This window comes from Centruroides sculpturatus, unplaced genomic scaffold, assembly GCF_000671375.1.
Source record: "Centruroides sculpturatus isolate CEXI.00-Female unplaced genomic scaffold, Cexi_2.0 scaffold467, whole genome shotgun sequence".
Classification (NCBI taxonomy): Eukaryota; Metazoa; Arthropoda; class Arachnida; order Scorpiones; family Buthidae; genus Centruroides; species Centruroides sculpturatus.
Window position 1 is genome coordinate 156,267 of NW_019384682.1, and position 13,634 is coordinate 169,900.

Genomic DNA, 13,634 nt, shown 5'->3' on the forward strand with positions numbered 1-13,634 from the left:
CAACGAACAAGAGATTATCATTGATCAAACTACTAATTTTTGTTTTTTGAGGACGAGAAGAAGAAAAAAGAAAGCCTTTCGAATTAATCGTATTATTTGACAATAGATTTTTAAAGAATTGTTACAGATAGAAAATGTGCTTACCGCTAGAAACGACAATGTTTATCTCCATGACTGCATGATTACGTTGATATACGTAAGGGACATAACGGACTTTTAACCAATCAGATAATCCCTCTTTAGCATGGTCGCTCGGTAGTCGACACTATTCATTTCTGCTTTCGGTGCCGTTCGATGCTTACGTACATGCGCAGTCGTTTCAATGTCCCAGATACGTTGTTTTTCAATCAGACATTTTAGCAGACTGTCGCTAGTGACCATTGGGACGGAGAAGCCGATCCAAAGGGGCAAAGTCGACGTCTCTCTGTTCTAAAGTCGTCTACTCCGATATCAAGTAAGTCTTGCCCTGCGGGTGTCACTGTGCTTTGCGGATGTAGTGGTTGCTGTATTTGACTAGTGATGTTTGCGTTGACGTTAAGCTACACTATATATCGGTTACTTCAACTCGATTGGAAAACACGAATGCAGAGGTAGTTTTAATTTCGATCGATCTAAAGCAAAACAAAATATTTTACTACCCATTCTATAGATAATAAGGTCAAGGCTGATAACTTACTTCCCATACTAATGATCAAAATTAGCAAAATCGATCAAATTTTTATGTAATATAGAAAACTGTGTTACTTGTTTCCCGCTAATTTTCTTAGGAATGGTGTATTAGCATACAACGTGTTAACCTTGTTTTTATCAATAATTAATATCTGTTTTTCCTCTTAAAGTATTAATAACTTTGATATAATCGTAATGATTGTAATGAATTAATTGATGTAAATACGAGTTTTCTATAGTGTAGCATTATGAGATTGATTGATATCCAATTAGTGTTCGTATTAATCTTAAAAGCATTCTTAAGAACTTTAAGAAACTATTGACCTTAACCAATTCAAGCGTAGAATATAAATTTAAACTAGAATGTCACAGCTTTCTAAAGGCTATAGATGACATTTCGGATGTTTAAATAGTAGTTTTCCACTTAAATAAATTATGTCTAAACTTCAAACTCTTCTAAAACTCTTAAGTATACGTGTAAAGAATCTCGAGAGTTCATATTTTAAAATACTTTTAATAGTTTTACATAATATTATACCTTAAGTTAAATCCAAAAATTGATTTTGTGTAAAAGGTTGTTGAGAATATTTAATAAATGTCAATCAGTATCCTATTTTTGTCATTTGAAATAATTCATTGGTAAAGAAACTAACAAAATGATTTCATTCTACATTTATCAAATGTTAATAACACTTTGTCTATGTGATAAGAATAAGAATAGATATTTTATACTATTGTCAAATCCATTCATAAATTTTTATGAAGCATTCCCGGAAATACCTAATAATAAAACTTTAACATTGTTTCCTTTAATTAATATCCGAACGAGAAAAGTTATAAGACATTGTTTAAACATCGTTCCTCATCCTACTAATGTAAAATTAATTTGTATACATTTAATTATTATTATTTTCTTAGAAACAATCTTATTTTTAATCTTTATATTTATTTAAGCTGACAAAATGATGTGAACGGTAAGTACTTAATTCAAAAAAGAGTAAATTCCTAATATAGGTCAATTGTTTTCTTTGTTTTTTTTTGAATTTCAAGAGATACTGTAACAACAATCTTTGTAAATTAAACCTTAAAATCAAAGACTTCCTGACTTTTTGACATTTTATAAAGCGTAGAAAAGTCAGATTTCCTGACAACATATTTTATAAATTGTGATTTTTATTTTTTATAAAATTAAATTATTTCATTGCTATTAACATATATTGAAGGATTTTTAAAGAGATGATCTCATTATATGATTGGCTATGAGCCAATGTTTGCTTTATGTGATTAATTGATCGCCTTAAGCAACAACTGTATTCTGATGATAAAAGCACGAAATACAGTAACTGTAATAAAGGTTGCACACGCGTTGTAAAGAAATTAAAGTAATCTTTCTCTTCCGTAATTATAACTTTTTAAAACCCTTTTGTAACACTTTAAAAAATGAAAAGGGAAATACATATAAATTCAATTATACTAAATGCCCAAGACTTTTGACAACGTCTACAATTTAAAAGATGTATAAGCGATCATTTTGCCAAAGGTTCCTTAATAAAATAAAATTATCAATTGCATTTCTGCATATTAAATTCATTTTTTAAGATTCAGCTTTTTCTCTTCGTAGTTTTCGAAAAATTCATTGGTTAAAATGAACTTACAACAAAATCGATGCAAAAAATTTTTAGTATTTCATAATAGAAATGTATTTATCATTATTTAAAATCTATTCCTATGCACTAAATGACATTTTTTAAACATTTATTAATTTTAACGAATCATGAAATAATTTATTAGGGAGAAAATTATAATTTATACAGAGCGTTAGGCTATATTATTTTTTAATTGTATGTAAATAATGAATATGAAAATTGTAGAAAAGTATAAAAGTATTTTCGCTGTTCATAAGTTGCATTGGAAATGTTTTAAGATTTATATCTTAAAGCTTTCAAGAAAAGGAGACAGAAGTATTTTTTGTCAATAAACACGCATTTTCGGTATTATTGGTAATATTGGGGCAAGAGAAAAGGAAGCTGACCAATAAACCATTCTACAAATATTATCGATAACTTGCGAAAAACTGTTGGATAGGAAGAAATGACATTCGAATGAAGACAAAAGTCGGCACTAAGTTAAGAATTGATGGAAACTAAGTTTATAGCTCAATCAAAAAGAAAAGTAATGTTTATTTTTATGACCAACGTAGAGACTGATTGTAACTTACCTATTTAGTTGTTACACCGCATGATAATTCGATTAGAGAAGGAAGACATTGGTATATCTTTATTACAAATTATAGAAAATGTCTGCTATATCAAGTGTTTCCGGCACGTATGTGATCCATTAGCTCGGGTCACGTTATTTCTGTCTATTCAGAACTGTCCCTTAGGATTTCGGTTTCTCTAGCAGTAATCCTGTCGTCCTTAGGCTTCTCAGGCGTGACCGGAATCTTAATCTCAGGAGAGGTGAGTTAGCACAGCACTTTTACCAAGAAGTCTTTCCTGTTATACTTAAGCTTCTAAGATGTAACGACTTTATAATTTTATGGTTGATTTAGAACGAATAAGCTTTATTAAAGTTTAAAGTTATGCATTAATCGTATTAAATCTCAGAATTAAATTAATTTTATATCAATATCTAATCATTCTTAAATGATATTTTTATTTCCACGAAAGTATTATTCATCAAATGCATTTAAACGTATAATTTACCAATATTTACATCAAGATATATATTATAAAATTTTTAATTATCGAATAAAATAGCTTTTTGAACATATTAAATTACATTATTGTGATATGAAGCGTTTATATATTTATACAATTTTAAATATATAACCAACAAAAAATTTCATGAAATATGCCAATAACAATTTATCTTCTGAGCTAAATTCCACTACTAATTGGAAGAAACCACAATAGGAAAATCATAGAATCATTGGGAAATACCTATCTTTATTTTGTGTCATTTATTTTATGGGGTATGAAGCTCCCTAGACACTAAAAAAGACACTATATTCAGTCATAAATGTTCAGTATCACGACTTACAAATAAATTTTATAATTTATTATTCGATATTTTCTTCAAATGTCGGAGGACCGTTTCATTCTATTTTTAATTCACAAAAATATTTTTTAGTTTCATAAAATTAATAAAATAAAATAATAGTGAATTTATTTATCATAAAGCGAACTTCCTCTATATGTAATTAATCAGAAAAAATAATTACGTTATTAGTACCTTTTTAATTATAATAAAGAACTAGATATTTAACAAAATATTAATTAAAACAGATATCATTTCATTGAGATACACTTAAATTATTCATCTGCTTAAGCGATCGACCGTTTTGGCTCAAATTGCTGAATGAGCAATTCGTTTCTTGCATGAATGAATTATGAACTATTAGTACAAAACTAAAAATATCAATTAGCAATTCGAATATTTTTTAATATACAACAGTATAAAAATTAAATGAAGCCATATTGTAAGGATTTTATATGTATTTTTAATACTATTGTATAATTCCTTTTCTATTTTAATAGTTAACTCTACTTATTTCCGTTACAGTAATTATGATTTAAATAGCATTTTTGTGTTTAATAATACTATTTAACATTTTTATGATTAATTTTGACCTTTTTAGTGTAGTATTTATGCTAATTCAGCGTTGAATAATACGCTATGTAGTATGATGGTGTTATCAATGCGATAGCATGAAATTATTGATGAACTTATATAAAGCCTAGAAATTCTACAATAAGAAATAGCATATATAATTTATAATTGGAGCAATCATTACGTGAATATATATAACACAATATTTTGAATCTAAATTATTGAAATTAGTTATTATAGTATAATACTGAGTACTCCGCACATGAAAGCCTTCGGCTGTCCAACTTCGAACTTTCGTGTCACTTCGCTCTGTCTCATATATATGTTTCAATTTATTTTAAAACAATATTAATTATATATATACATTATAATTAATTAATTAAAAATTTAATAATAAATAACTGATNTATAATGTTTTCTTTTAAATAGGTTTGTCACTTTTGGAACGCTTGATGAATATAGAGGAAGTTTATGGACGCAAACAAAATGTGTACAACAAAGAAGTACTTACAAAATTATTAAAAAATTATCGAAGTCATCCATCCATATTGAAACTTCCAAATGAGTTGTTTTATGACAATGAATTGCAGGTGAGAGATTTAACAAATTAATTAGCATTTTTTTAAAACTTTCTGCCCTTGAGCACTAAGAGGGTCTTTTTTCATACCTCTTGTCAGTGCCGGATTTACATAAGGGCAGTGCCCAGGGCCTCCACGAAACTATGTTTAAACATAATTTCTTTTTTTTTACTATATATTTAACTACTGTGCATATATAAATTTGACTTGTGTAAGGTTAACTTGCATGAAAAAAAAATTTTACATAGGTATTTTTCAAATAAATTAAAATAATTAGTTTTTACACAATAAATATATGTATGTTTACAATAACCTTATTTTAAAATGAAATTTACAACTTCCTACAGTTGAAATCTTTAAAATACTTGAAATATCACACGATTATTTATACATGTTCAAGTTTGACGCAGACAAGACCATTCTAGCACTGCCTACAATGTACTAGTTATTTGCCTACTCTTAAAGAGGGGTCCCATCCTTATTTGTGCCCATGGGCCTCTGATTGTTAAATCTGGCACTGCCAATTGTGGATTCAGAAGGCCCACAATGAGGGCAACCAGATGCCCAATGTATGTTTGGTTTTATTCCATTAAGGCAACTCAACATATGGGCAATCTGTAGGGGAAAAATGCCTCCTAAGAGGCCTTTTATGATAAACTGGCCCCCATGTAGACGTTCCTGACATGAAAAAAACCTGGAAAACTCCATGTGGCCAGCCTATTAACAAGATGTGAACCCACGACCAACAGTGGTTTTATCCACTCTGTTATTGTGGGCTCCCAACATATCAAGACAGACTGCATATGAAAAATCCTGGGGGGAGTTGATGGCCTGGGTTCAATCACATGCCTTAACCATCTCTGCTATCTCACCTATCAATTAATTAGCATTAGCTCATCTTCCAGAAATAATTTAAGTAGAGAATAATAACTCAATTATTGTCACAAAGAATTTTAACATATGAATTTGTTTCTTTTCTAGCCATGTGCAGACAAAACTGTGTGTGATTTATTCTGCAATTGGACATATTTACCATCAAAATGTTTCCCAATTATATTTCATGGTGTAATCAGTCAAGATGAGAGAGAGCCAAATGATTCGTCCTATTTTAATCCCAAGGAAATTTCAGTTGTTGTGAATTATGTTGAAAAATTACTCGAATCTATAGGAGATCTCAATTTGTCTCCAAAGGATATAGGAATTATATCTCCTTATAGGAAACAGGTGAAAATTATAATTAGTTTACTCATATTTATACAGTTGGAATGAATATAATAAAATTAGCATAATTATTTAATTTAATTTAATAAATTTAGGAATACGTCTTAATTTAATTTGCAGATGCAGACGTTTGAGCCCCTTGGCACATTTAATTCCGAAAAATTGCCACTTGTTACTCAAAATTTAATTTAATAAATTTAGCAATACGTCTTAATTTAATTTGCAGATGCAGACGTTTGAGCCCCTTGGCACATTTAATTCCGAAAAATTGCCACTTGTTACCCAGAAAATATTCATAAATATATAATTGCTTTTGCACATTTCTCATACTATTAAATCAATATTTACTTAGCATATATGATCCTTTAAATTATGATGTAATATTTAGAATTTAGGAACTAAAGCTATTTCACGCAGCTCTTAGGCATGCTAACAAATCTCCATTTACCAAGAACAAACCAACGTTATGTCTCAATTAAATTATTTGGAGAATCACATTTCACTATAATTCGGTTAAATGTTGCACATAGGTCTATCGTAACTTTAAATTACAGTTAAATTAATTATAGCATTAAAAATATANTATTGGTGAGAAAGTATATGCGATGATTATTTAGTTTTAACAAATTAAAACTAAACAATCATCTCATAAAACACAATTTAATGCATCGTAGAATACATAAATAAGTCTAAGCGTAAAATACAATAGTCGAAATAATGTGTTAAACATAAACAGTTGTATATTTACTTATTTTTTAAATGAATTTACTAATTAATTTAAGCGTTTTACGATTACTTTTATCGTTTAAATATCATAAAAATTGTAATTTAATAGGCTGTAAGTAGTGATTACTACTTAAAGCCTATTAAATTACACACAAAAAATATTTAAACAATGTTATATTTATACTCATTTTCATTTAATTTCCATTAAATAAAAGTTACATTATATGAGGTAGATCCTGAACGATTAATTTATATTTAGACAAAATTAAATACATCCAATTTACTATGTTTATCATTTCAACAACACAATTGGAAATACATTACATTCGATATACTTTAATTTTGAGTTTAATTTTGTAGAAACTAAGTTTAAATAGGTATTTATTGAAAGAAAATAAGCTTGATTAAATTTCTATATTTTTGGATAACAGCTGTGAGTGTCTCGACTGTCTAGATGAGTTATAAAATTCCCTACTTATTAGGATAATTATGAACAGATGTAAATGACAGTTTACAATTAGAAGTGAAAGTCACATTCTCTAAACTTATCAAACATGAAACTGTAAAAGATAAGTTATTGAAGTTTGATTTTATCAATTTAATCATATTAGAAAGAGAAGAGTTTCCAAGTTTATAATTTTTTTAAAGTCTTAATTAAGTTTAAGAAGTTACAGATATTTATCAAATTTAATTAATTAATTCGTTTTTTAAAAACTTCTTCTGTAAAAAAATTTAAACATGTTTATCAAAATTTAATTTAATAAATTTAGCAATACGTCTTAATTTAATTTGCAGATGCAGACGTTTGAGCCCCTTGGCACATTTAATTCCGAAAAATTGCCACTTGTTACCCAGAAAATATTCATAAATATATAATTGCTTTTGCACATTTCTCATACTATTAAATCAATATTTACTTAGCATATATGATCCTTTAAATTATGATGTAATATTTAGAATTTAGGAACTAAAGCTATTTCACGCAGCTCTTAGGCATGCTAACAAATCTCCATTTACCAAGAACAAACCAACGTTATGTCTCAATTAAATTATTTGGAGAATCACATTTCACTATAATTCGGTTAAATGTTGCACATAGGTCTATCGTAACTTTAAATTACAGTTAAATTAATTATAGCATTAAAAATATACTAGTACGAAATATAGTATTAAAAATATAATGGTACAAATTTATATCTTTTATTAAGAAAATATTATTAGATTCTATAGATTTTATTTTATATTTCTATCTAATATTAATTAATAAAATATATACATAAATAACTTGAGTATTTTTATTTACTTATTTTATTATTTTTTTTGCATTTTACTGAATTTCTATTCAAAATTTAAAATTTAAATTTTCGATTTTTCTTTTTCTAGCGATTATTTATATTACAACAGTATTGAATCTATGAGAAAATGGCCTCGTATTTCCAATTTTATCTGTTCTTTGAGCGATAAGATGCACATTGTATGTAAGATAAATACTGTATGTGTAGGTCCTCCATTATTTTCCTCTTTTGAAAAACGGCGCAAAACCCGGAAGACATGAAAAATTTCCATCATGGGAAATTTCCGCACGCCATATCTCGAGATTTCCTTTATCCCCAAGGTTATATGAAGCATACAATATAGACTATAGATGTTGACAAATAGAGGATGACTTCTACCATCCTAAATATTTTAAATTATTTTCTTAGAAACATGAAGGAAAATAGTGGAAGTTGTCACTAACAGTTTTCAAATTTCAAAAAACTCAACGAGTGAATTTATTGATCAAGTAAAAACTTTTGAATTTTTGGTTAAAATAGAAATTAATCGAATTTATATAAAAATTATAAAAGTAAAAAACAACGGAAAAAGTTTTAACGTATTTATATATTTATAAAACATATGTAAAATGTTTAAAGTATCAATTTAAATTGAAAATAATTCTACAAATTTTTAATTAATCAGTGATAAGGACGAATCGCCAATGAAGAAAGATATACTCGCTGTTAATTAGCCGTGGAGAATTGCTTTACCTTTCTTCCTGAGATTAAAAGATATCAAAAGCTTTGTCTTATTAATTAAATTTCTTTAGTCATATCCTTAGGGCCGATAGAAATGTCTCTTGATGAATAGAAAAGAATATAATAAACAATCAACAAACAACAGAGCGAATCACTTGCAATTTAAGGAATAGATTAATCTTAAAACTGTGTGAATAATTGAAATTTTAAATACTTTTAAAAGCTTTTCTTTACTAAACTTAAATTTGAAGTGTTCTTAATAATTCTGGGAAATAATTGCTTTATTCTTTATAAGATTTTACTTTCTTATCATTTAATAAATTGCATTAATTTTCTTTAACTTATATCTTTTAATTGATTGTTAAAATGAAAAAAAAACACCTATAACAAATGTTGGCCTATTAATAGAAAAACTAAGAAAAAAACAGTTTTAATTGCAAAAAAGAGATAGAAAATATATAAACACATTAGATTTAATACTTAAAATGATATTTTATTAGGGAAAGACAATTCTAAAATTAGCAAGAAATTTGTATAAGCGTACAGACCGCATACACAAACAATCACCAAAGTCTTTGGATGTCTGCAGCAATATTTATTCTAGAAACGACGAGTTTTCCGAGATAATGTCAACATAGTGGATGAAAAGACATTTAATGGAGGCTCTGAATACAAACAGCTTCTCGTCCTGTTGCATATGCAGCGAACGATCTAAAGATCGATAATACTGTAGATCGCGCACACTCTGATTGCTTGTCCTTCACCTTCATGAAGTCACTCTAGACGGTTTCACTTTATAGTTTTATCAAATTATATTTTTACAAGTAAAGATGATACCTTGATTTAAAATCAGTTCAGTTTTAAATTGCCGCTAAGTAAACTGTCGTGTTTATTTTGGTTAATTACATGATTTATTCAAAAAGTCAAGCTCACATGCAGAAAAAAAATACCGGTTTACTTATGCTAGAGAATTAGGTAATTTCCGCATTTATAAATAAACGAATTTTTAATTATAACCTATATTAAATATAGATAAAAATCAGACCAAACTTTAATTAATTAATTTTAAAATGTTGCAATTATTAAGAACAGAAGCAAAATATTAATTAACGAATGTTTTATAACCTACCAGCAATAAATTAACGCCATGCGATAAAGCGCTGCTACTAAAGATTGCTACAAGTTTTTATCTTGAATTTAAACGTGTTCAACAAAAGTTTTAATAAACAAAAGATTAGTTTTACAAAATTTTTTCTTGCACAAAAAATTAATAATTACTTTTTGCACTGTTATTTATATATCTTTAGTCAATACAACGAATAAATATTGAATTATATAGCGTTAAAAACTTGTATATAAACTTTGAACAGAGGTTATTTTGATCTTGATCGAGTTTTATTGTTTTAAGCTAAATTTTTTATTTATTTTTATAATTTCTATACATTTTTATTAATGGTTTCGTATAATAATCATTTCTAATTTAATTCACTTTAGACAAATTTAATATATATTTATATAGGAAATAATTAGTTACGAAAATAAAATAAGGATAAATGATAATATTTTATAAATATAAATTAGTGGGTTGAAAGTAAAATAAGAGAAATTTTTAATTTTTCAGTAAAATCTATGCTTTTAATATCATAAAACGAATAACAGTACACTCGATAGAAGACAATATTTGTAAAGATGTTGAGAACGGTGGATTTTCCAAACAATGCTTTTCGTTTCCTTTTTCCAAAGAAAAATATATTTTCTACAATGTTAATATAGCAACAAAGTAGCAATGTTATAGAAATTATTTCTTATAACATTAATACCATATTTAAAAAAAAATTAATAATAGTGCTCGCGGGACGAAAATAGTTTTAAAAACCCCATCGTTATGCAATTGCGTGCGAACTGAAAGACCTTTTTTATTATATAGTTATCTTTGCATCAGTTTAAAATATTGTTAAATAGCCATAAAATTATAAATTTAACATCGTGTGATATATAAACATTGACAGCTGGATGGCCGAGTCAGTTAAGGTGTCAGCCATTCTGGAAGACCTGGGATTTTTCATGGGCAGTTTGTTTCTGATATTCGGACCTACTCCCTCATCACCGGCCACCCCCATTTTGGGCCTTGCTAAACCCTCGGCCGGTAAGGAGAAAAGGTCCTTTTAGATAGTTTGAAAAGAGTTTAAAATGATATATATAATTTTTAATATTTAAATAATTTGTAAAATAATCTTTTGAGACATTATATCAATGTACTTTGCAACAACATTTACAAAAATTAAATGTTCTACCAACAAATTTAGCTTGTAGAACATTATTGTTGATTTAACTTTTTTATATGAAGTGTTTAAATTTAAATAATAAACGATATAAGTAATGTAGTTAGTAATTTGTATGCATTCAGAATAAGTCTTACTATCCGTATGCGTGTTCACGCATTTTATATATTTTATGCAGCTTTCGTGAACATTTTCTAATAAATTTTCAATACTTAATTGTCTTTTACATTCGTATTGGGTTTGAATTAGTCAATAATGTCATATGTAAATGAACACGTTATTTATAATTTAATATTATATAAATAAAGAAAGTAAAATTCTTAAAAATTATTAGAAAATTAAAAAAATACTTACTTTATTTTATTGGAAGAAGTTAAAAGAAAAATTGAACTGGAAACTTTAAATAATTAAATATNGTTTTTGACATGGATGCTTATAATTATTAGTTTTTGATAATGATTGTATGAAGAGATTGCATGAAATTTAGAAAACTGTATACAATTACTTTTCTTAAAAAAAATCTGTTTGCTGTAAAATTGTTTGCTGGAAAATATAAATATCACTGTCACTTATAGATTTTGTTCAATTGAAAAAAATGATCTAGCTTTCAGGTAAGAAAATCGAAAAGAAAACGTCAAATGTCGGAAATGGAAACGAATAAGTTATGCAGACGTCATTTGTCTTCGTCAGTTTGTATTCAAATTCGAACAAGATAAAGTAGGCGACAATTTCCCATAGTGATTCGTTCTAAACGAGAAGATATATTGTGCACGTGTGTTTTCAATGATCCCAAAAGTAAATATTGCAGTCACCATGACGTATTTTCAACCTCAGTGGCAACTTGGACGTCAACGTCTTCCGCTATTTTATCAAAAATTAGATTTAGACGTTCTATATTTCCAATCGCAATTTTTCAAAGAAATATCGTCCATCATCCGCATCCTTTTTTTTTTTTTTTTTTTTTTTTTTTGCTTTCAGAGAATAGCTTGGATTTAAGGGAATATATATATATATATATATATATATATATATCTTAAGTTTGAAGAATTGCAAAACAATGACAAGCACACAAAAATTGAGGCCAAGTTACATTTGTCGTGTCTGCTCTTAAAANTTTCCAGGTTTCCTTCACGTTAGTAACACCTAAATAAGATCCAATATCCCTCTATTTTCATGGAACGACCTACTGAACCACGTATTCCTGTTGGAAAGACACGTGACAGCTGCAGAGAATATCGCGATTATTTGTTCCTATTTCCGAAAGCATCTTCCGTAGCGACTGGAAGAGGATAAGTAAACAAGGCTTTTAGAATAGTCTTCTGTCGTCGTTCTGCATTGCCTTTTTGTAAACTGTAATTGGCGAATGACGTCAAATCACTCTTTGTTCGGTCCCAAAACGGGGGTACTTTATACTTCAAACCATTCTAATTTCGAATGCTTTAGTGTTCGAACGCAAAATTCAACAAAAATCCGCCCTGGATTTGAGTTTTAAATCTCTTCCATGTTTTGATATCATTATCCCGCTTTACCTAGCAAACAAATTATTTTACAATGTCCTACGATTTAAAATATCTTTTCTTTCAATTGTTTTAACATGTATCTTTAGGAAAAATTCAGATATTTTATTATTAATATTAAGAAAATACAGAGAACTTCACATGGCCAGTCCGTTGGCGAGGATACTACCAGTGTTCAGCGGTTTCATCCACTCCCCAACTGCAAGCATAATTCGAGATAAATATTTATTTTATGTTAAATATTTTAAACTTATGTAAAAATAGTTTTCTTTTAAAATAAGTTTAAATTTATTTGCGAAGTCTACAGGCGTGTGTTTCGTGTAACTATACAAATAATGATTGTTTTGTTATAAAATATACCGATTTTTAAAATTTTATTGTAAATTATACAATATTACTTTACAAAATACAGTGGAATCTCGGTATACGACCTTAACCCGTTCTTAATGTTTGGACTTATACCGAATAGGACGTATACCAAATCAATCTTTCCCATAAGAAGTAATGTAAAAATGATTAATCCGTTCTCATGAAAAAAATGGCTGGCTTTAAATACCTCGCTTCCTGGCTAGTTCTTGCTTGATTTTTCATGAGATCAGCATGTATCTTTTTAGCTTTCTCGCAAATAATTGCTTCCGATACGATGTCGCCAGCACACTATTTTTCAGTTATCCAAAGCAAAAGCAATTTCTCAACATGATCTAATGTCTTCGATCTCTGTTTAGAAATTGATTTAACTCCTTTCCCAATGTTAGCAGATTTAATAATGTCTTTATTTTTCGCGATTGTCGATATCGTCGTTCTCGGAATACGGTATGCAACAGCGTAGCTTACGAGTACCACCTTCTTATTCCTCAACAATCTCTTTTATCAGTTCCATTGTGATTCTAGTCATTTTTTTTTAGTTTTCTGTTGCTTTTCATTTGCCTTTTTGCAATTCATGATTAATAAAAATAATAAAATTTTACTTACAAATTAAAATCAGAAGAAATTTAACAAAGTTATAAACTGTGG

General features: G+C 27.9%; 1 protein-coding gene across 1 annotated transcript; it reads left to right on the forward strand.

Moving 5' to 3' along the window:
• Positions 1 to 4,715: 4,715 nt before the first annotated feature.
• LOC111626978 (putative helicase mov-10-B.1) lies at positions 4,716 to 6,158 on the forward strand. Its single transcript, XM_023370520.1, has 2 exons — positions 4,716 to 4,871; positions 5,841 to 6,158. Exons 1-2 carry the CDS (start codon positions 4,734 to 4,736, stop codon positions 6,126 to 6,128), a joined length of 426 nt encoding a protein of 141 aa, XP_023226288.1. The 5' UTR covers positions 4,716 to 4,733; the 3' UTR covers positions 6,129 to 6,158.
• The last annotated feature ends 7,476 nt before the right edge of the window (positions 6,159 to 13,634 follow it).

Coding starts and splice junctions, on each gene's coding strand:
- LOC111626978 (XM_023370520.1), top strand. CDS start 4,734: ATGAATATAGAGGAAGTTTATGGACGCAAACAAAATGTGTACAACAAA. Junction 4,872..5,840: donor TTTATGACAATGAATTGCAG/GTGAGAGATTTA, acceptor TTTCTTTTCTAG/CCATGTGCAGACAAAACTGT.